The following is a 24,039-nucleotide window of genomic DNA, read 5'->3' as shown; positions in this document are numbered from 1 at the left end:
ACCTTAAGGATCACATTCTTCTGTATGTTTCTCCCTGAATGATTTGATCATTATCTGAAACTTTACACCAGATCCCTTGACCCCAGGAAGCATGGCTGGTGATAACCATGGTCAAGGCTTTTTTGGTTGTGGTGCCCACCCCATGGAAAGCCTTGCAAAGTGAAGCAAGTCAGGTCCCATCGCTGAAATGTTTTTAGGCAGCTAGTAAAAAATGGCAGTTGAAAAAGTTTTTACCTCATAGTTCTCTTTTTGCTGGTATAGTACTGTAGGCTGTTCTGGATTTTGTAGTGGGGACTTGGCTTTGATGTCCATATCTGTGATTTTAATGGGAATTGTAATATAGTTTAAAACAATTTAATTGCTTTGTGTTTTGTTTTGTTTTTTGTTTTTATATAACGCCGCTGGATCGCTATATAACTCCGGTTGGCACCATTTATCGTCGGAACTATGACAGTATCTGATCGTCTTCGAATTGCTTTGTGTTTTTGACTGTAAACCACCTTGAAAATACATATAAAAAGTAAATAAGAAGTGTAGAAATAAAAAAGGAGCCTCCACCTAACAGTGTACACCTCTTTAAAATCCAGTTTTATGGAAACAGGTTTAAAATGTTTCTTCATTTTATCAGAAGTTTCCAGGGTGGTGTCTGAAAGTGTGAAAACAATTCACACAATAAAATAAAGTGTAGAGGAAAAACAAAACAACAAAACTAAGGAACAGGGAAAGCAGTTCCAACTAACATTTCACCTAAAGTATCTGAGCCAAAAGGATGCTATAAACCACATACTGGGATAGCGTACATAAAGTTCCCCAGGAAATGAAATATGAATATATATAACATTATTATATAAACCATTTAATTGTATCATAAACTTGTTGCAGAAGCAATATTACTAATATCTTCCAAAATGCTGACAAATTGGAGTATGCTATTGGCTAACAAATGGAGAGATCTTTGGTATGGATTTGCAACATCCATCCCCGAAGGTCACATTTAGATTAATATCTTATGCGATCCATGTAGGAAGCAGAAAACTGAAGGTTGCAGATAACTCCACTTTAAGGTGATTTCTAGAGTAAATGTTGTAACATGAAGAACATTTTCTACCACTACAGGATTGTGGAGAGGTGTCTATTTATAGCTTTCCCCCCTGTTGCAATGAACTCAAAAATGAGTGGATGATTCTAGTAATTAACGACTTCAAGATTAATATAGACCCTGCATTTGATTGATTGCATTTCCCTGGGCACTGATCATCTAGTTGAGCAATCTGGTACTATAGAACGTAGCACTGAAATAATTCAGGAAGGAAATGTTAATTACTTGTTGAATACCAATAGTGCATTCAACCCTGAATTAAAAACAACCCCCACCCCCAGACAAACAGTCCCTAGCTCTAAACTATTTAGAACCGTCAAAGCTACATTATCACTTACAACTTTGGAATAGTTTTAGGTTTCAATAAAAGGATGCTTTCAGACATTGGTGGCAGCCCGGGTCTGGTTGACCAGAGCTGCTGCCAACAGAACAGCACGCAATGAGATGTGGGGAGGAAACAAACCCCAATCCCGCACTGTGTCAGCCTGTTCCTTTTTATAGGCTGCAGCTGACCTGAAAACAAGCTTGGTCAGCTAGAGCTCATAGAAAAGAAAGGATGACATGACAGAGCGAACACTGTTTATATTGTCTCTTTTTTCTATCGTATGCTGAAAGTTGATCCATGTTGCCACAGATGCTTGGAAAGATATCTGAAACCATTCTGTATTAACTTAGCAAAGTATTTTAATATCACTGCAACACTAGCTAGTATTACAAACACATGCTATTACTCTCATAGATATGAACAGAGTATTTTTGGGGGGGGGGGAAAGGTCATGGTTGTTTTTGGAAGTCTATTAAAAGAATGCAAATCATTGCTGAAACTGAGGGTGGGGAAAGTGAAGCTTTTATTTTCACACAGCAAACACTACAGGTATGGTTCTACCAACACCTGAGGAATTCTGCATCTGTTAAAGTAGGATTTTCATTTTTCTTGTTAAAATATGCTATTTTCAGTTTTAAGCAGGATTGATAATAAAGCACTAAACATTCTAACTGTTTTTTTTTCAAAAACAACATTTGATAAAACAATTTATCAATGCAAGCTCTTAAATGTGAAACTTTCTTAAAGAAACAAAAACACCAGGGAATGTTGAGGGAAATGGCCTAGAAACTACTCCTGTTCCAGGTAAGATGATATTGCATAAACTAGTGTAACACTGATGCACTGTTCATTTGCACGCACATTTTAATGAAGACTTGTATATGACATAAAATTCTTAAGTACAGTAGAAAATAAGGTTCCAGTTCCATTGAACAAAAAGGAAGAAGGAAGCTATGCTACTTATATGAACACACCTTACTGTTTCTTTAAGGCAAGTGTCACTAGCTGTGTATTCCAGAATCCAGCTTTGTAATTTTAGTTGCTAGCTGCCTACAGACAACAGCAATATTTAGGGTTGGCAATCTGCAGGGAAGCAATCCCAAACAAGCACATAGTTAAGATAAGAATGAGGTAGGCAGTCAACCTGTAACTTGTTCGGAATGAGTCAGAACAGAAGCATTACTGGACTAGGTGGAACCCTACTGAGCCTTGAGTTACCACATCCCTTCTAAATAGGCAGTTGCTTTATCAGCCTCCAGCAATGTGGTGATAGCATGACCCTGAAGGACCAGGTGCGCAGCCTGGGAGTCATTTTGGACTCACAGCTGTCCATGGAGGCCCAATTCATTTCTGTGTCCAAAGTCTACCAGCTTCACCTGGTACACCGGCTGAGAAACTACCTGCCCACAGATACTACCTGTATCGCCAGAGTAGTGCATGCTCTGGTTATCTCCCACTTGGACTACTGCAATGCATTCTATGTGGGGCTACTTTGAAGGTGACTCAGGAACTCCAACTGATATAAAATGTGGCAGCTAAACTGGTAACTGGGAGTGGCCGCCAGGACCATATAACACCGGCTGCAATAGGATTTTCACTGGCTCCCAGTACGTTTCTGAGCACTTTAAAGGTGCTGACCTTTAAAGCCCAAAATAGTCTTGGCTCAGTATACCCCCATCACTCAGCCCGGACTCTGAGGTCCTCCTCCAAGAGTCTTCTGTCAGCTCCCTCACTAAGTGAAGCGAAGTTACAGGGAACCAAGCAGAGGGCCTTCTCGGCAGTGGTGCCCGCACTGTGGAACGCCCTCCCATCAGATATCAAGGAGATAAAGAACTACAGCCCTGTATCATGAAGTTTTTAATGTTTGATGTTTCACTATGTTTTTATATGTAATGTAAGCTGCCCAGCATGGTTGGGGAAACCCAGCCAGATGGGATGGGTATTAGTAATAATAATAATAATAATAATAATAAATTCCTTCCTGGATGGAGGAGGTTATTGTGGTCCCCTCACTGCTGATTTTAGAAGAAAATACACTGCCATGTTTTAAAAAAACAAAACACCAAATACATAAATTGACGCTTATGCAGCCAAACTACATGATCCTATGATTACGAACGTCAACAGAATCAAGTTTGAAGATTAGCCAGTGAAATTTTTTGGCCTATTTTATCTTCTTGTAGTTAAATGAGGATGTCTTAAATGAGTAAAATATTTTTGACTGGATTTCTACTTCAGGAAAAGCTGAAACTGCTCCACAAACATGGGCTCAATAAGCTTCTGTCCAAAATAGGTTATTATAAACCAGCCTATAACCTGCTTGTCTTCACAAGGATAGTTTCTTGAGGTGCAATCACTGTCTCTTTAGGTGCTGATTGACTCATCTCCTATCCAAAGAAGCACTGGTCAGAACTGAATTCCAGTCCCTTGATTGACTATCCTAGATATAAACTAGAACATATTAGACTTCCTGAAAGCAGGCACAGGAGTGTAAAAGCATGCCATCAAAGTGATAAGAGTTGTAATTGGAAAATTCTCTCATCAAATTTATATCCATTATTACCAGATTTACACTGCCACTTTATTATGGACCATTGGAAATGGTCCTAGAGCCTGGCATTCTAACCGAGTTCACAGAAATGAACTAGTGATCCTTTCTTTGAAGAAAATGATCATCACATATAATAATACTGATTATAATTGAGCAGATATTATCTCACAAAATATAAAGAAAAGCAAGAGTGTGAAAATTCAGATAATATAGCAAATCTAGAAAAAGGAGCATAAAGAGATACGGAGAACAGATTTTACGCCATATTTAAATAGCACCAGTTCTCTCTACAGGCATATCCCTATAATGTTGTATTGTAAGCATTCAAATAGCATTTTATAACAATGCAGTTAGCAGATCCAAAAGCAGTTGTCCAATCACAAAAGACAGTAGTAGTAATTACACACACACACACACACACACACACACACACACACCATCAGTGTTTGAAACTCCCATTGTTCTAGGCGCATTTTGCGACAGGGGATTTCATTAGCGTGAACAGTTTCTGAGCCTAAGATTTCAGATTAAAACTGCAGAGTGGAAGGAAAGGAGGACCTTTTTCTTCCTCCTCATTTCCAGCTACTCTCTGAAGACTGGAGAAGAAACCCTCTTAAGAATATTAGGGGGTGGGCAGGGGAAGGACTAGACCATGTGAAAAATTAACATAATATTTTAGCTGCAGTTCATTCGTTTTCAGCTTTGTATTCTTGTTATAAAAAACACTCCTAGACATTCTGTTGTTGCACCTATACTGTAGGTTTAAGGTGCCTTTTAGCTCCTAGCTTTCATATCTCAGTTTCTAAACACTGTATATACCAGTAATAGTGATAGTAGTTAAGCCTATATTTTGACCCCCACTTTTGAAAAGTAATGTTTGTGTGAAAGTACACAAGCTTATATAAAAAGTACAAAAACCCAGGTTCCCCTCTTTTCTTCCCATCCCCTAGCAACTGCCTTTGCTAAAAATAGCACAAATATCATGAGAGACAGGGCACAGAGCCAGGTGGAAGTGTTAAGTCCCAGCTTCACATCCAACAAGTATGATATACCAAACTTTGGGATAGGGTGAAAATCACAGATTCGAAGGAGGCACTTGGCGACACTGACTGCAAATGGATTCAGTTAGACATTCACCTAGATTGTCTTCAGGATGAACAAGTCACATCTTCCTGTCCACATACTCAGGTACCCCAGGCTGAGACTCATCCAAGCATAGGTGAGAATGCTTCATTACAGTAATATTCTTCATTACAGTAATATGCATGCTCAGAGGACTGCCAAATGATGAGGTGTGTACAAATGGTAAATTAGTGAAAGCTGTGAAATTCAAAATTTTGTAGCAAAGGTATGATTGGACCCACCACCATCCACTCTCTGCTTAATGAGAATCTACTTCTGAGAAAGTTGTTTCTAACCAGGCAGGAGAAACTGCTATTTGTCAATATCTAATTTGGTTTTTGTATAAACCACCAGGTAATAAGGAAAAAGGATGGCTGGAAACTTGATTACATGTAAGGGTTGGTTTGACTTACAGATAGGCCAGCTCATCATTACTCATTTTTGAACTGCATTTGGAAATGGTGTGTAGCACACTCATTTCCCCCCCATCTTTTGTCACCCACCCAATCAGTCAACCACAGGGTTACAAAAGCATCAACCCCTCCCCCCCGGCCACTTTGACACAATTTAATGACAAAGATGATACCAAGTGATGTTCACATCAGCTTCAAAAGGTTTCTGGTTGTGTACACACCAGGTGTTGTTGATGAGATGGAGATGTTTTTACCCTGTGCAAACGTATTCACACCTTGGCTAGAGACAAATTAGGAACGGCTTAAGAAATCCAATCAGTATGAAGCTGGTTTGAGAAACAACGCATCACACTGTAGTATTTTATAACCGAGTGCAAGGTACATATGCATTCTGGATAACATTGTGTAAACGCTGCATAAAACCCCAGCACTGGAAATGCAGTGAATCCATAGTAATCGGGAGTGTGGACACAACCTAAGATGACACCAGTGGCAAATGTGAGTACAATTCCCTAAATGTTTCCCACCTTCCTGTCCTAGCAATCCACTCCAATCATGTCACAAGATACACTGTCCTTTCTCTGCCCCCTTCTGGCCAAAGAAAAACAGCAGAAGCTATTGAAATCCTTTGCCAAGCTGTCAATAGCAGAACTGTATAGCACCCTAGTTCTGAGCATTGCACCTCTCTTGAGCATCAGGCCTCTCTCGAAGAAAGTCTTTTGCATTGCCCTTATAACTGAGAAGGGTCTCCATACAGTCCAACAATAGAACAGTACTAAAACACTTCCTCCCAACTTAGTTTCAAAGAACTGACAGCTTCTATGCTCCACCAGGCCTTAAATTATCTCATCATATAAAAAACAGCAGTGGCTGTACAACTCTCTGCAGTCATTGGAATACCAATTGTACAATTTTTCAATTGCCTTAATTTTAAAATGGGCAAAAGTACTAACTATCCGAAAGAGACTGTGTAAAGAGAAACATAATATGCAAGAAAAAAAGGACAAGACTTAGAAAGAAACATGAGACAATATCTCTAAGGAAACAAGAGCAGAAAGCTGTATGACTTATTCACAGGTCCTTTGGTTCAAATACAAATATAGTACAATTTATTCCCCAAGATTCTAGACAATTAACAACAAAGCCTTACAACACTGGCTTCCCAACTTCCTGTGTCACATTTTGTTTGCACACCAAGTGCATTTTTGAAGAAATCAAATGAAATGCAGAATTGTGTGCTCTTTTTAGGCAACAGCTACTAGTCAGAGAGCAAATTTGGGTGAAGCCAACAGCCTGTGAACAACATCATCCCCCTAGTCCCCCTTCTGAAGGCTAAAATTGTCAATTAGGAGACTCCCCTAGGTAACTTGTTTTGCCACACATAAATGTTCACCACTTTGGGGCTGGTAAACTGACTGCTCAAGTAGTCACACAGACCTATCACAGATTGTAACGTGTATCTCTTTTCAAACATTAAGAAGCACCACAGATGAGGTGATTGGTACGTGAATAAACTGGCTGAAATCCAGACACTGCACACTTGCTCAGCATGAAATTTCTATTATTACCAGATCTTTATACTGCAGTTTTGAAAGCTCAAAACAGTGAATGCAATAACTTAGTGATGCTTGGAAATATCCGAGGGAATATTATAGGTCCAAACTGTCCCTCCAATACACAGTTAACAGTTCCAGGTAGCAGCAAATTATAACTAGCTCCCAGGGATTTGTTACTACAAATGGTAACAATGAAGCGTAAACCTGCCATTGTCTTACAAGAATCCAAGTTGTTGAAAACATTATATTATGCAAAAGCTGCCTGTATTAGTTTTGACATCTGGATCTCTTCTCTAAGATAGGAAATTTTACCCTGACAAGCTTTTCCTTGGCTTTCAATATATTTGAACATTTCTGCCTCCCTTCCTCAGCATTTTTTCCCCAGAGTGGTGCAGAGCTAACAACTTGCTCATAAATACAAGGAAGACAAAGGAGCTTGTGGTGGACTTCAGGAGACAGAAGAGCAATGTCCAGCCACTTTTGATTGATGGGGTCTGTGTGGAGAGGGTAACAACGTTCAGATTTTTGGGCATTGAATTACAAGAGGATCTGTCCTGGAGTGTCAACACAAGGGGGCTTGTGAAGAAGGCGCAGCAGAGACTGTACTTTTTGAGAATTCTAAGGAAAAACCATCTTCCGCAGAAACTGCTGCTTGCCTTCTATCACTGTGCCATTGAGAGCGTGCTCACTTATGGTTTATGTGTGTGGTACGGAAGCTGTACTACCCAGGACAGGATGGGGTTGTGCAGAGTTGTTAAGGCAGCAGAGAGCATTGTTGGCTGCCCACTCTCCACCTTAGAGCAGATTTATGCCACAAGGTGCCATAGGAAGGCACTGGACATAGTAAAAGATCCATCGCATCCTGGTCACTGTCTCTTTGAGCTCCTGCCGTCGGGACGGAGATACAGGACGATGAAGACAAGAACGAGCCGTCTTAAGAACAGCTTCTTCTCCAGAGCGATCTCGGCCCTGAATGGGAAGCCTGGACTTTGAAAGTCATCTAATCTTCCTTGCTGTATTATACTGTATTGTTTTAATTAGTGTTTTTATAGTTGTTTTGATTTTGTGTGGAGTGCCCTACCTGGGTGGATGGAGCAGCCAAGTAATTTCATTGTCCCCGAGAGGGGGCAATGACAATAAAGATATTATTATTATTATTATTATTATTATTATTATTATTATTATTATTATTATTATTTCTGTTGTCTCTCTTCCTAGATGGGAGGTGGCCAAAATTACATGCAATGACATGATCAAACACTTAGTATATCTAGACACCCAGCAGCTTTTGTATTGTTTTACATTCCTTTCATAATGCATAATATTTTGTTCTGTCTGCACCCCCCATGCAATCAGCTGATAGCCTTGAGGAGTTTCCACACAACGACTCCTTCTAAGCTGGTGTTAGCCAATTCAAAATGTTTCCATGTGTATGTATTTGTTGCTATTTTCTGTCAGAGTTGCCCACAGTCCCAGTTTCATGAGAGTCTTCACAGTCTGCTTTTGAGAACACTGTCTTAAAGTGTTTGCTTCTATGTGCAAATGTTGCTGTTAATATATTTATTTATAAAAATGTGTGTACAGTCGTATCTCAGCTCCTGAACACCTTGGGAGTCGAACATTCTGGCTCCCGAATGATCGAAAACTGGAAGTGAGTGTTCCGGTTTTCAAACTTTTTTTTGGAAGCCAAACATCCAGTGCAGCTTCCGCTATTGTTTCTGGTGTGTCTGAGCAATCGGGAACAAATTGGAAGCTGCACCTTGGTTTCCGAATGTTTCAGAAGTCAAACGGACTTCCAGAATGGATTCTGTTCAGCTTTCAAGGTACGACTGTATACTGCAATTTCAGGAGGGGGGAATTTCAGGAGGGGGAAAATTTACAATTATAGTACAATAAAAACCCATTGAAGGAAAATGTGACAAGAAGTGCTTTGTTCAGCCCACCTGCATTATGCAATAAGCCACATGCATGTCCTGTGCTCCAACTTCAGCTGAATTACAATTTGTCAAACAATCACTATTAATTTCAATTTAATTTACTCAAATACATGCACGTCACCAAAGTTGCAGAATCTGAAGCACCTTCTCTTGCTTCTATTATTATGTGGTTGCTGCAACCCAAAAATACGCATGTGAAGTAATAGGAACTAATCAATGGGGCCTAGGCTAAGATTGATAGAATGCCAGCAAGAGAAGCATATCCTGCTGTACAGAGATTGAATTATTTCAAATGGCATTAGGATGCAAATCCAAAAAGGGGAACTGACAGAAGAGAAAAAACAAAAAAGGGAAGCATCTTGAGATGAAAGGCAAAACAATGGGAGTAGAACTGTAGGGTCTGTATTTTTGTTCCTCATATGGATTCCTACAGAGGAGCAACAGTCATGAGTAAGAGACCACCCAAAGATGATCTCCCAGACCTTACAACTAGAAATGACAATAGTGTGCCCCACAAGGCCTCAAGCCATTAGTGCCCTGGTGAGGGAAGAGAGTGCCTTGATAACGCATGTGCCTTGGTTCAACCAAACAAGGCAATTTAGAGTACATACTGCGATAAATCTTTGTTTTCTTTCAAAAGGTGTTTGGCTGCTCTCTGTTCTAGTAAAAGGCATGATAGAACAAAAATAGCTTTGAGACAGAAGGGAAGTTGAGGGTGCTCACACCTTTTTGAACTCAGAACACCAAGCCAACACTTAGAAAATATTTCAAGTATGAAAAAAAAAATGGAATCTCTTACCTTGAAGCATCAAAGCTGTCATATGATCCAACAGTATAGTGTCTAAACAATTTCTTTGTTCTGTCTGCTCGAGTTTCTGTTCAAAATGAAGACAGAATATACTTAATTAAAACTTTCAATTGTCAAGAGAAATAATCACGTGCTCTCTTGTTTCATAAATTACCATTAAACTTTTTTCTTTTTATGGGGGTAGGGACTGGAGGGAGAGACTGCTGTCTTTTATCAGTGTTGTTGTCCCAATATTTACTTTTATTAATTTAGGCTCCTACAAATACTACACTTACTTGTTTTTATAAATATTTATACAGAAATGTATAAAAAGAAATTCCAAATCATGCTTAAAAATTAAATATGCAGTAAATTAATTCATGTCTGAGAGACATGCCGTAACACATAAAAGGGAGCATTATTGTAAAATATCCTTGAATTTTTCACCCAAACTATAGCTTCTGTGTGGCCTGAACATTCACTACAGTCAAGGCAAAAGCCCAAAGGTTGGTTTTTAAGGCTCAACGGAGCTTGTTGTACAAAGGGGGTCCACTTTAGCATTCCCTCATCCCAAATGACTCCTTAAAGCAGAGGTATGGCCTCTTATGGCCTAGGTGGAGGATTTACAGAACTGTATGTCTGAGTCCAAGTGTTACCTTAGTTTGGGGAGGCACAATTCCTTTGTTCAGGAGCTTCCTTGTCCTTCGGGGATAGCTTTAAAACACAGCTTTGAAGGCTTTTGCACAGCTATGTGTGAGTTCAGATTAGAGTCCCTGCCCTCCCCCGCAAAAAATAAAATAATGGAAGGAAGTTTTAGGAGCTGTGTGAAAGTGATAAGGCAACATGGTTATGCACGTCACATGCCGGTACACGTGCCACCAATATTAGTGAGGAGAGATCTCCCAGGGGAGGCAAGCTTTTTTCCTGAAAGCTCTTGAAGAAAGCTCATAAGTATCAGGCTAATTCTCAGCTGAGTCCAGCGGAGTTTGCCATCACTTGTTTTAAAGTGTGGAGTCACATAATGGCCAGTCTTTAAGGTGAAATCCCACTCACCCACTGTATTCACTCTGACAAAATCTGTAAACTCTAAAATTATTATTTGACTCTTTGGAGGAATCGGTTGCAGCAGCAAAGTAATTTCTAAGGTATGATCTCACCCTTCTATTATCGTACTGAAAGTGGGTGGGAGCAAACGCAACATGTAGTTAGAAGCAGTACTGCTCAGCTACCTAACGCGTATAAAGCAAGCATTCCACAGTGTTAATTTCAAACTTCCTTTAAATGCATTTGCAGGACACTGTATATTACTAGCGGGGGGGGGGAGGGGGCAGCAACACACAAAATCAAAAGGATGAGACAATAGTACATAGCTCTTGGACTCATAGTACATAGTACTTCCAATCTCCCTCATTAAATGGAGATACAAAGAGATAATGAAGGCGGGGAGGGATGGAAATAAGGGAACTCTCAAAATGGAAAGCAACTTCAGAAGCTGTGTGATATTTTTAAATATAATTTCTTACTAAGGGTTTTGGAAAAGGGCAGCGTTAAAAAATCATGACAAAGACATAGGAGAAACTCAAAAATCGCAACACAGTTAAGTCAAAGAAAAATAAAACAATGATCATTGCCTGTTCTAATTATTCCGTCTCTTTTCACAAGAGCATGAAGATGTAGGATAGAGTTCCAGAGATACCGTTTCACTGAATTCAGATATCAAGTCTCCCTCACGTGAAGAATTCCACAAGCTTGCGTATCTTGCTGGTGTATTTGGGGCCACCGTTCTCTCATTTACGTATTTAATAAAATTAAACAAAAGTGGATAAAATGTGCTCTTTTTTGTCAGTTCTCTGTCAAAATGGACTCTTGGGGTTAGCGTTTCTAAGATAACTGGTAGCCATGCTTTTTTTTCCCCATTCCAAATTCCTGCCTTTTGTTTCTTCCAAGTACTGTGTGACAGTCTTGTCAACAGCAGATTAGCAGTTAATTATTTATTCTTGCATTTTACATTTTGACTATACCAGGTATTTAGAATCACTAATCTATATTGATGAGTAATCTGGGACATCAATAATCTATATTGATGAGTAATCTGGGACATTTGTTCAGATAACTGACTCCAAAAGCCTGTTAGCAAAAATGCCTCAATGGAAAAGAGTTAATAAACTTCTCATCCAGCACAAGTACAATCACATTTTTAAAAGTACTTAAAGAGTAAAAACAAAACAAGAACCACATCTTCACAGGAAATAAAACCAAAATTAGAAAAAGCATAAACTCCTGTCTTTGGGATATATCCAATATAGTTTTCCCATTTGTGTAATGTAAGGACTTCCGCCTGCACAATAAAACTTCCTTTTCCCCTCCCTACCCACCCCCATCTGCTCCTACATTTTGTGAGTTTCAGTTTGTCTGGATTTTTTGGAAGAGGGAAAGGGTACGCTGTTGTTTAATTATAGCTACACTAAAATCCTGGATCGTCCCATTTCCATTGTCTTCCAGGAGTCTGGGGAAATTGAGCCAGATTGTGGAATTGTCAGCCTAGTAGGTTTTTTAAAAAATTGATGTCAGACATATAATTACATTACCATAATCCTTTCTCCACCCCTACCTCACTCCAATTTATCCAGTCTGGTGTCACATGATGTGTTAAGCAGCTGACCCACAATGTGATTCACAAATTTCCCCCCTTCTGTTTTCTACTCTTATAGCAAGTACACAATATTCTGCTGTTCCTTGTTCCAACATAAGCAGATTTCAGAGAAATTATTGTGAATAATGAGTAATTTACAATAGTATGTTGCTGGCTAAACATCTTACCAATACAGTAAGCATCACCCTAATAAATTCTCAAACACAGTCGTATTAACCTATTGAAATCTAGAATACTGCTCTTAAAACACAGACAAGAGCATGCCATTCCTCCAGGGAAAGCATAGTTTCAACTTGAAAGGAAACCAGATTTACATCTTCAAAAGATACCTTAACTATATAGCTAAAAATGTACTGCTGTATTTGCTCCTGTTCTTAAATTTTGAACTCTTGTTAACCCTAAAGTTGGAATAGTTCAATGAGCAACTTCTGAAATGGAATATTTATAGAAAATATTAAGCATAGCAATTGACACCCAAGGCTACCACTAACATTGATATCTGTAGATTGTCTTGAAGTAATTTACTTGAGAAAATAAGGAGAGTTGGGGAGGGGTTTGTTTTCTTATTTGCTTTTTCCCTTGCTAGCGTTTGCACTGCAGTCCATTTCAACAGCTGTATGCTAGTCACCAAGGAAACTACTGTGGGCTGATCTTTGATTGGATATGTTGTCAGTGTTGCCAGAGTTGTGGGCAAAGTTTAGTGGAAGAATGCTACATACACTTTACATATTTCTGCAGCAGGAAGCAGAATAATAAGATTGCCAAAGGTGAGGAGGACATTTTGTGTTTTAATTGAATTCAGTGGGTATACTATGGCACAGGCATGCTTAGTTACTTCTGTATTGTACACATTTTGGAATAAAAGATTTCTCATCTCCCGGTTAGCATGTATATAGCACTTTGCATAACCCCTCATATCAGGATATCACACAAACAAGTACTTGAGAAGAAACTGTGTAACAGCAGAAGATGATTTATAGAATATTTCTGAACAAGAAACTGTGAGCTAAAAATAAAATAGATATATTTTCATTGAGTGGGAAAGAGGATTATGGGGTGCCAAATGATGGGTTAACATACTCCCACCGCTTTCAACTTTCTGTGTCTACTGGACATGCTTAGTCCTCATTTGGTTGTTGGGAAGGAGGAGAGTGCTGCCTTTAGATTTGAATTTTAAAATGCAGCTTTTACATGCATACATGCATACAGTACATGTATGTATGTATGTATGTATGTATGTATGTATGTATCACTACAAACTAACTACAAACTATGCTTTAAAATATAGTAATACATAAAGGTTTATTTTTTTATTTTCAAATGTAACAAAAACAGCTAATAAATAATAGTTCCTATGGTAGCAAAGGGACATTGGTGGCACTGTGGGTTAAACCACAGAGCCTAGGACTTGCCAATCAGAAGGTCGGCAGTTCGAACCCCCGTGACGGGGTGAGCTCCCGTTGCTCGGTCCCTGCTCCTGCCAACCTAGTAGTTTGAAAGCACGTCAAACTGCTTCCTTACCTCTGGCAGGAAGGTAAACGGCGTTTCCGTGCGCTGCTCTGATTCGCCAGAAGTGGCTTAGTCATGCTGGCCACATGACCCAGAAGCTGTATGCCGGCTCCCTCGGCCACCCTCGAGATGAGCGCCGCAGCCCCAGAGTCGGCCACGACTGGACCTAATGGTCAGGGGTCCCTTTACCTTTACCTAAGGTTGTAACAAACTATGAAAGCAACAACACAAAGCCCTAGTAAAATGGCATTAACAGTAAGACTTATTATATTAGCAACAATAGTAGGTTATGTGAGTCCTTCTGCTGGCTAAGAGACTCATACTGCAATGATGGAAGGACAAACATCCACCATCTCTCTCCTGGTGGCTTGAAGATCTCACTGCCCTTTCTACATCAGAATGCATGGTTTATAACCATCAATTTCATTTAGGTACCTATTTAGACTGCCTGCCCCATCTGCCCCTCACCAGGACCCTTCTTGAAATTAATAATAATAATAATAATAATAATAATAATAATAATAATAATAATAATAATTTTTATTTATACCCTGCCCACCCCGGTCAGAGCTGGGCTCAGGGCAGCTAACACCAGTAAAATTACAGTAAAAACTTAATGGGAGGACGGGGGACAATTTAAAATACAGGTTAAAATGCAATTTAAAATGCAGCCTCATTTTAAAAATAGCCCATAGATCAAAACCATAAGGGGAGGGAAACATAAGGGTCAGACTGAGTCTAAACCAAAGGCCAGGTGGAACAGCTCCGTTTTGCAGGCCCTGCAGAAAGATGTCAAGTCCCGCAGGGCCCTCTTGTGACAGAGTGTTCCATGAAGTTGAAGCCAGTGCTGAAAAGGCCCTGGCCCTAGTTGAGACCAATCTAACCACCTTGGGGCTTGGGACCTCCAAAATGTTGTCATTTGTGGACCTTAAGGTCCTCCACGGGGCATACCAGGAGAGGCGGTCCCGTAGGTACGTGGGTCCTAGGCCGCATATCCATTGCCAGAAACTGCAGGAGGGGAGAGTGATTGCTCTCTGCTTGGGTCCTGCTTGCAGGTTTGCTGCAGGCATTTGGTGGACCACAGTGAGAACAAGCTGCTGGATTAGATGGGCCATTAGCCTGATCCAGCAGGCTCATCTTATGTTCACTACCACACAACACTGTCACATCTGTAATTAAAGGAATATGCATTACACATCCCATCCACTCAATGGTTCGCTCTGGAAATACTGGCGTAGTGGAAGCATTATCACTTCAGCATCAATCTGAGGAGCACTACCCCATTTGCATATGCTAATTGGTATGTATAGATGAAAATGGTAGCATCTATACATATCAATTAGAAAATAAAAAAGAAGTATCAAAAGAAAACACAAATTCTGCCGCTTGCTGTCAGAGCTAAATCTGATCTATAAGGTGCCAAGAGTATTTTCTGGGACAGGACACTGTATGTGAATTGGACTCCCTACCCTACCCACAATCAATTGGGAAAAACTGCTGTTTTCATACATATCAAAACTAAAATGTCTTTTCTAACATCTAACATGAGTTCATTTGCTCTCTGTCATTCTGCGACACACCCTTCCCTTCCGCTTGCCATGTGACTATTGCATAAGTCCCTGGGGAAAGGTGAGAGTCAGGGTTTCACTGGCATTGCTTTACTATGTGTCCAGCCACCTTTTAAGGAAAGCTAATATTTTAAATTAAAAGCTTAAGGTGTTTTTTTATTTTGAGAGAGAGAAAGAGAAGCAGGAGATCCAGAGTACAGAACAAAACACTCGGTGCTTTGGGATAACCCAATAATGTTTTCTCTGAGCATGCACTGTATACCTTTGCCACCAGTTGTTCCTATAGCTTTAATGGGGCAAGGAAACCTTAACAACTTTTGAACTTTTGCTCATAATTTCCCCAAACCAGAGAAAGTGTGCCTTCACTGACAAGCCTGAATGAAATACATCAATCGATTTCAATAAAATGGAAAAGCAAAATGATATGCCTATTAAAAAAAAAAAAAACCTAGGGAGAAGAGGTCAATGTGTCAATTTTCACCATTTTGTACCTGTGGCAATTTTTATACAATCACTTTGAAATTTGGTGCATTTGTTACCTTATCAGGTAGATCATATATGTCAGGTGGCATTTTATAAGCTGTAGAATTTTGAGACTTCTAATAATGTATTTTTTTTACAATTATTTTCTTTTACTGGTTGCCTTAAGAAAAGGGGGCTTTTAATATCCACAGAGTAAAACCATAATTATATTAATATATTAAAATTAGATTGCACTTGCTACTGCAGAAAATGACATAAAACACTAAAAGAAAAAAAACAGTCTGAAAAATTAGTTTCCATGGAAAGCCAAATGCATTGGACAACATCCAGTGATGCCTACCCATTTGCGGAATGGTATTTATGCAACAGGACTCCCCCCCCCCCTCTGACAGCCCTCCTTGTGCCCTCATAGACTGCTCCAGGGTCCCTTAACCCTCTGGGAAAGATACAGGGGGCTGCAGGAGGGGAAGAAGTCCTATTGTGCATACAGCTGCTTGATCACAACATATTGGATCTTAACCATTCTCTAAAATATATTCCATTCTGTTTAACTTAATATGGAGCAGTATGACTGTTATGTGGCCAAATGGAATAGAAGTTTGCAAATAGAAAAAACAAATAATTTTTTATTCTTGAAACTTTTGCCAATTTTTAATAACCCTCAATATCAGAAAGCACTGACATGATAGTGATACAATGGCATTTACCTTATTTGAAATGGCAGCAGAACTACAAAATTAATCATGGCAAACACAAGAGATAACGGTGATTTTTACCATTCGTTATGGTTGTAGAGGTTTTAATTTTGGGGATAACCAAGATGAAATTTATGAGATTAAAATAATCGGAGATTATCTAGTCTGTCTCATTAAATTATGTTTAAATTGATAGTTCCATAAAAATCCATGTTTCACTGTTGTACACATTAACAGCTGAGAGGCTGACATTAATCAGGCACTGTAAAATGAAAACAACTCAAAAAAGGTGAGTGGCTTTAAAAGGTTAGGGAAATGCTTATTATAGTTCATTTAACTGCTTTCCAAACATCACCAAGACAATATCATTGTATAATGGGTTTGGAAATCAACTATTTCTTGTATTTCAAGTATAGATCATCAGTTTTAGAATGTGTGATTAGAATTTCAGGGGGGGTTGTCGTCAAAATATTTTTATTTATATATACAGAAAGTTTACAATTATAAGAAAGAAAGAAATCCAGGGGCATAAGATTATTAAGTGAAAATGTTTAGGTCCTCTTAGAATTTCACAAGTTCATGCTTTAATGTAGGAAAATATATACAAACTGCATGTAGAATGCATGTAGATGGAATCACACCTGCTTTCATTGTGCTGGAAACCATGGCTGGCTGTGGCATTCAGTATGAGTTATGTAACAAAATAGCACAAGGAAACGCCACCACAGAGTGAGTTCACATGTTGGAAAACCCAGCAATTCTCTGTGCACACGCAGCACTGCACAAAGGAAGCAGTATATGACTCAAGCACACACAGTCCATCTGAGAATATGATTCTGGATATCATATGGATAACAATGTTTAATTAGAAGAATTCTGTCCTATCAGGATTTCTCCCAAGAAGGTGGAGAAGAGAATTTGCATTAGAAGGCATCTATTTTGACTGGCATTTTTCACATTAGGCTCTGCTTCTGAAACAATTTATTGCATACAATGAAATTTTCAGCACCCTAAAGTTTGGTGCGGAAAACCAGATGAAACTTTGCTTACTTTAGAGAAAAGAACTATTCTACAAATAAAACGCTCATACTTGAGTAGGGTGGGTCAGAGGTGCGCCTCAATATATAAACCTTGGGGTACACACCTGCCTCTTATTTTATTTTCAGCACACTGAACTGTGCCTGAATATGGCACTTAACTTTTATGTTGATATACAAAAGAATAATGCCATCTATCAGATATGAAAATGAATGACGCCTGCAGATTCAAGGTTAACTCCCACTATCCATTCATTTTTTACATATCATCCATGACACTACTAACTGTCATACTTTCATAGTGAATGGCCAATTCACGCTGATAGCATCCTGTTATCTCCAAATCGTACATGTCTCAAAGTGAACATTTTAATTATTCCACTGACAACAGTCCAGCTGAAGTGGACAAGATACCCAAGTCCTGTCTTTTGGTGAGAAACACAAACAAAGCAAATAAAAGGGGCACAGAACAAGGAAGGGTTGTTATTTAGATATAAAACAGAGTATGGAGCAGGTATTTGACATTTGTAATTTTAATTTTAATTTTAATTTTACATCTTCCTCATTGCTTAATTTTCAATAAATGCTACTGTCTGATTAGGATACCAACAATCAAAATTTCATTTTTACCACTAATCATACTTTAAAATAGCGAAGGAATCCATTATTTTACTACACTGACTGTATTTGGTTGGTTATAGGAAATATTGGAAGGGGCTCATATCTATAACACCTCAAATGAATTATTATGAAATGCATATTCAAGCCATGGATCAGAGAAAGTACAATAGGAGATGTACTGGCTCCTCCCCTTCATCACCTCATCAAGCACAAACTTACAATCTATACTACATGTCAAAATACCTTCTAAACTCTTATTTTCAAAATAAGATACAGCATGAGACACTACTGCCTGCAGGAGGCAATGAAAATGTCACCTATGCAAATTTGCCATAATATTGGGGATAAAAAACAATGAACAGCAGTTTTCTCAAAATGAAAAGCCTCTTTAACATGAATTTATAATTACAAAGCTGTAAAGATCTGTATTAAAAATAGTAAAAATGTATCATATGTATCATATGCTAATCAAACAACTTGTTTTAGGAAAGCTAACATTAGAATATTCATTAGCAATTCTGCCACAAAGCTGCACTCCTTGTATAAAATCTAAAAAAGATGTCTGAAGCAATCTTTAAAGGAACTATATAACTAACATGATGACATAGCTACTACTTAACTGATTAGTGTTCAATAATTTTTCCATTAAGTATATTAAATGAAAAGTTTACTGCACATTTACAATGCAATCCTATATATACTCAGAGTTAAGTTCCATTGAGGCTTAGTGCCTGTTAAGTGCTATAGAATTGCATCCTTAGTTATAGATACATATTTAACAATCATTATGGTAGTTTCCTAAGATTGTGAAGCTACATTCTGATGTGAAATATATTGTTGTCAATGCAAGGATTTCTAATTTTTGTTAACTTCAAACTCAGTAACAACTTTCAGACCCTGCCAGTATTATAGAACTATGTCACAAATACAAACACATTTTTGTATTTATTTTCTTTAGATTTTCATCAGCCAAAAACATCGTAAGACTGTTGCTCTTTTATAATCTAGAATACTCTGAAGTTAAATCAGACAAAGAAAAATTGGTTCACGTGAATAATATAAGCACTGGTTGGGGGTGGGGAGAAAATGGTCCATGTGACAACTGAGATCTATTCAAAAGTGACAAACCAAACATGAATACTTGCCTATACTTCTGAGTTGATTAACGTGTCCTAGATAACTATGTTTCACTCAAAAACAGATTGTCATAACTAGCCACAAACAACATATTAACAGTTCTTTCCAAAATTGTAATATCAAAAATTTTAAACATAAATGTGCAAAACTCTAAAAACCCTCAGTTTTTTAAAAAAGAAAACACACCCTTTTGTATTTTTAAACCTATAAAATATTCTATAGTTTTATTTTAGATTAGAAGCAATTATACCAAATAGTTACAGAACTATGAGTCCTATCCTATACATGCTTACTTGACAGTAAATTAACTTAAGGCTGTTGGCATTAGAATGCAATAATATACGAAACATACACAGTAGAGGTGTACATCACTATGAAATTTTACATCTAATTTTTAGAGCACCTCTCCACATTTAGACCACATAGACACACACATACACTTATACTTTTCAAAGTTACACAATACCTCCAAAATGAACTTTCTTCTTGAATCTTGAATTTTCAGCCATGATTTCTAACCTAGATGTAACCATCTCAGTTGCATTTGTTGTGTATTTGCATCACCATCGACATACAAAACCACATTTCCCAGGTTTCAAGTTACTTGAACTGAGTTTTTCAGCCCTATTGTGAATATAGGAATTCTTTCAAGTAAAAAAAGGCTGTTTTAGAAAGAAGTAAAAACGTCTTCAAACTTTTAAATCCATCTTGATACTGACTATGACAAGGACCTTCAGAGATCAAAACATCAACCTTAAAGCAAGTTGTTTTATACAAGTTGTATGCTCAGCAATAGACTCCATATCCCTCTAGTTTCACACTGTACCATTGGATTTTTCTCCCTCTTTTATTTAAGGTTTCCATGGAAATGCATCAGTCACTAATCTAAATAAGTGCGGGTGAAGGACGCCTGAAAACCTAGAGCAATTACGCATGCCATTAGAGAGGAAAAAGAATGATTCAGCCCAGCTGTACTGTGTTACTAATAGCTATCGTTTCTACATTTTGGTTGCTCGACACCAAACAAAATCTGCTCTAGCAGCTTTGAAAACCCACTCTGCTTGCCCTGTCTCTAACACGCCCATAATAAAAATAACCTTGATGAGTGCATGTTAGGAGTTAAAGCACTTCAGATGCAAATCCTTTCTCCTCCCACAAATGCCAAATATGCTTGTTTTGCCAGGGCTGTAACACTGTATGTTAATTTCCTCCAGAACATGAGGTTATTTTCAATCCACTAGTACTACAAGAAAGGAGGTGTTTGCTTCTTTGATCTGCATTAAAAGATCTTCAAGCCCTGAATTACAGCCATTTAAATATAAAAAAAGCTGAGATGCAAAGGATGTCATTTTTGTTAGTTAACCCAATTTTATTGTCATTGACTGTATCTCAGCGTAATATAGTTGAGCTATAGTATCCAATATATTTTTAGTACAAGGGCATAGGAGTGCTTCCTCTGATATTTGATGGAGAAAAAGAAGTACATTCCTTTCATTAGAGCAGATGTAGGAAACCTCTGGCCCTCCAGATACTGCTTAACTTCAGGCACAGGCAAACTTGGCCCTTTAGATGTTTTGAGAATACAATTCCCATCATCCTTGACCTGTTAGCTAGGGATGATGGGAATTATAGTCCCAAAATATCTGGGGGCCAGGTTTGCCAATGCCTGGCTTGACTACTACTCCCATCAGTGAGCATGGCCAAGGCCAGGGACGATGGGAGTCGTAGTTCAGCAACCTCTGAGGGTTCAAAGGTTCCCCACACTTGATTTAAGTGTTTAAGGCAGAGCTTTCCACTTTTCATGTTGGTGACACACTTTTTAGATATGCATCATTTTGCAACACAGTAATTCGTTTCTATGAGCAAACCGAAGGTTAAACTAACGCAGCAGATTGTCAGTGCTTACAACTGAGTTCAAAACAAATGGACAAACGAAAATGGTCATCCAACACAATTGTGGCACCAGGTGGGCAATCCCACCTATTTGTCAAAGTTGGCCTGTTATCTCCACCCCTGGCTTATAGTATCCTAGAGGGGACTGGTAGGGTGCTTCTCATGCATTTTTTAAAAAACCTCCTCTCCTCCCTGCATCATATGCAGAATTGTCAGAAGATGTTTTTCTCCCTTCACATTCTCTAGAAACCTCCTCACCCCATAATATATACATCCAGAAGCAAACGTAACTAGCAACGGCACGTCTGTGCACACATGTGTTGCTTTTCGCTGCCTCTGCGCATGCACGTGACTTCATTTTGAGCGTCTGTGCATGCGCGAGTGGCGAAACCCGGAAGTAATGTGCTCCGTTACTTCCAGGTTGCCACGGACCGCAACTCAAATGCGCTCAACATGAAGCATATTCAACCTGAGGTATGACTGTAGTTTCTTACCTACCCATCACCCTCAGTTCTCAAGGCAGGTTACAAAAAATTTTAAATACAATATTAGAAATAATTATTTCAGAATTAGAATCAAGTGTGTTTTAAAATATATATCTCAGGTGTCAAAGGACAGGGTAAACATGTGCATTTTAGCACTTCATAACAAAGTATGTTAAGGCTTCAGGAGCATGGGAATGAAAAGTTGTGTTTTATCCCTCCTTATCCCTTCCAAAGAGGGACGCGGGTGGCGTTGTGGGTTAAACCACAGAGCCTAGGACTTGCTGATCAGAAGGGCGGTGGTTCAAATCCCCATGATGGGGTGAGCTCCCATTGCTTGGTCCCTGCTCCTGCCAACCTAGCAGTTCAAAAGCACGTCAAAGTGCAAGTAGATAAATAGGTACCGCTCCAGCGGGAAGATAATTGGCGTTTCCGTGCACTGCTCTCATTTGCCAGAAGCGGCTTAGTCATGCTGGCCACATGACCCAGAAGCTGTACACTGCCAGTCTATTTCATAGAATTAAAATATTCCCACATGTAATGAAACGAAACCAGCCAGGTGTGGCAAATAGGTTACAAAACCTTTATTGGCCTGAACCAGAACCAAAGGAATAACTTCACTGACAGCTGAACTCAAATTGAAATTAAATCAAAATTTTGCAGCTTGACTTCCTTCATTTGAGGGTTTCCTATAAGTATACTAGTTAAGATTTTATATAATTTGAACAATATAAAATAGGCTTGATAAATTATACTAAGGCTCATTAGGGCTCTTGAGGCACTGCCTTTACGTAATCAGCTGGAAGAACTGAAAGAGTGACTCAAAAAAGCACTTAATATAGTACTATTCCCTCCCCCCCCCCCCGTAACACTCATTCCTATGGCCAGGATTCTTCTATGTTTACCCAGATGTAAATTCTGTCCTGCAAATGTCTCCTAAAACATGAAAATTCATTTCTAGTCGCTTTGAGCATTTTGACTTATTGCTACTGACCATGGCAATTATCATTCAGAAACAAGTAATAAAGGAGATAGATAATGCATGCTCATCACAACAGCTCACTGACCTCTGTCTTTCATTGCTCCCCCATCTCTGCCCCAAATATATACATTAGTATAACTATAATGTTCATTTAACAGATTTGAGTATTAGGAAGTGAAAGGTCAAGTTACCTGTCACCATGGGTTCCTCCATTTCTATGAGTTCATCTCTTTTTAATCTAGATCTTCTATAGTGAAGGTGTGGTACTAAATAGCCAGGTGAGGCAGATAAATGCCTATACTGGATCTGCCCCCCCAAAATTGGGAAAATTAACACATCCCAATACACATGATTTTCTGAAAGAGATGCTTACTCCAAGTGAATAGATTTCATCTTATGGATGAAGCCATTTAAGCAGTAACAGAAATGACAATAAAATTGGGCCCAAGGACAGTATCTGCAAACAAGCATCCATTTAACCATATTACATCTGTGGATCACAGTGCTCTGCACAATCAATGTAAGGGAAAGATGAGCATGAAAGTAGAAAGGGGGAAACATACCAGTTTGGTTAGTATATTGGTAACCAAGGAACAAGAAGTACAAACTCTGAAAATGTTTATAAAGAGCAAAATGTTTTGCTAGACCAATATATTGAAATTAACATAAATGGCAGAATTACTACTACTACTACTACTACTATTCACCCAACATTCAATCTAAGCTGAATGCAGGTTACATTAATATACAATCTGAATGCAGGTTACATTAACATACAACCTGAATGCAGGATACATTAACATACAACCTGAATGCAGGATACATTAATATACAATCATAAAAGCAGATAAAGCAATTACAATTACAAACAAGGAAAACTGTTTCAACTGGAAGAGAACAGTATAAATTCAGCAAAAACAGATGGGTCCCACAGAACAAAATCCCTGAGCTATCAAAGGCCAGGCTAAGAGGGGCAACTTCAGCATATGGCAAAAGCTGTGCAATGAAGATGCTACACTAAGTGTGGGAAACCTTTGGCCCTCCAGATATTGCTGGCCATTTGTCATGGTTACTGGGGCTGCTGGGAGTTCAGCAATATCTGGAAGGCCAAATGTCCCCAACTATGTTAGACACACCTCTTTAGGGCAGGAATACCACAATTTAGGGGCTGTCCAGAGAAACCCTCTTG

The 24,039-nt window shown here is 38.7% G+C and overlaps 1 protein-coding gene across 8 annotated transcripts in view; it reads right to left on the bottom strand.

Moving 5' to 3' along the window:
* Positions 1 to 24,039, bottom strand: part of SHANK2 (SH3 and multiple ankyrin repeat domains 2) — a 338,288-nt gene that overhangs the window by 148,382 nt on the left and 165,867 nt on the right. For all 8 annotated transcript variants that reach the window (XM_083748814.1, XM_083748807.1, XM_083748812.1 and 5 more), the window contains one exon: positions 9,803 to 9,878. In XM_083748814.1, the coding sequence (XP_083604940.1) occupies positions 9,803 to 9,878 (76 nt within the window). The remainder of the gene's footprint in view (positions 1 to 9,802; positions 9,879 to 24,039) is intronic.

Source organism: Podarcis gaigeae (genome assembly GCF_964106915.1).
Source record: "Podarcis gaigeae genome assembly, chromosome: 1".
Lineage (NCBI taxonomy): Eukaryota > Metazoa > Chordata > Lepidosauria > Squamata > Lacertidae > Podarcis > Podarcis gaigeae.
The sequence above is the reverse complement of the archived record's forward strand: the minus strand, read 5'-3'. Positions and strand labels throughout refer to the sequence as shown.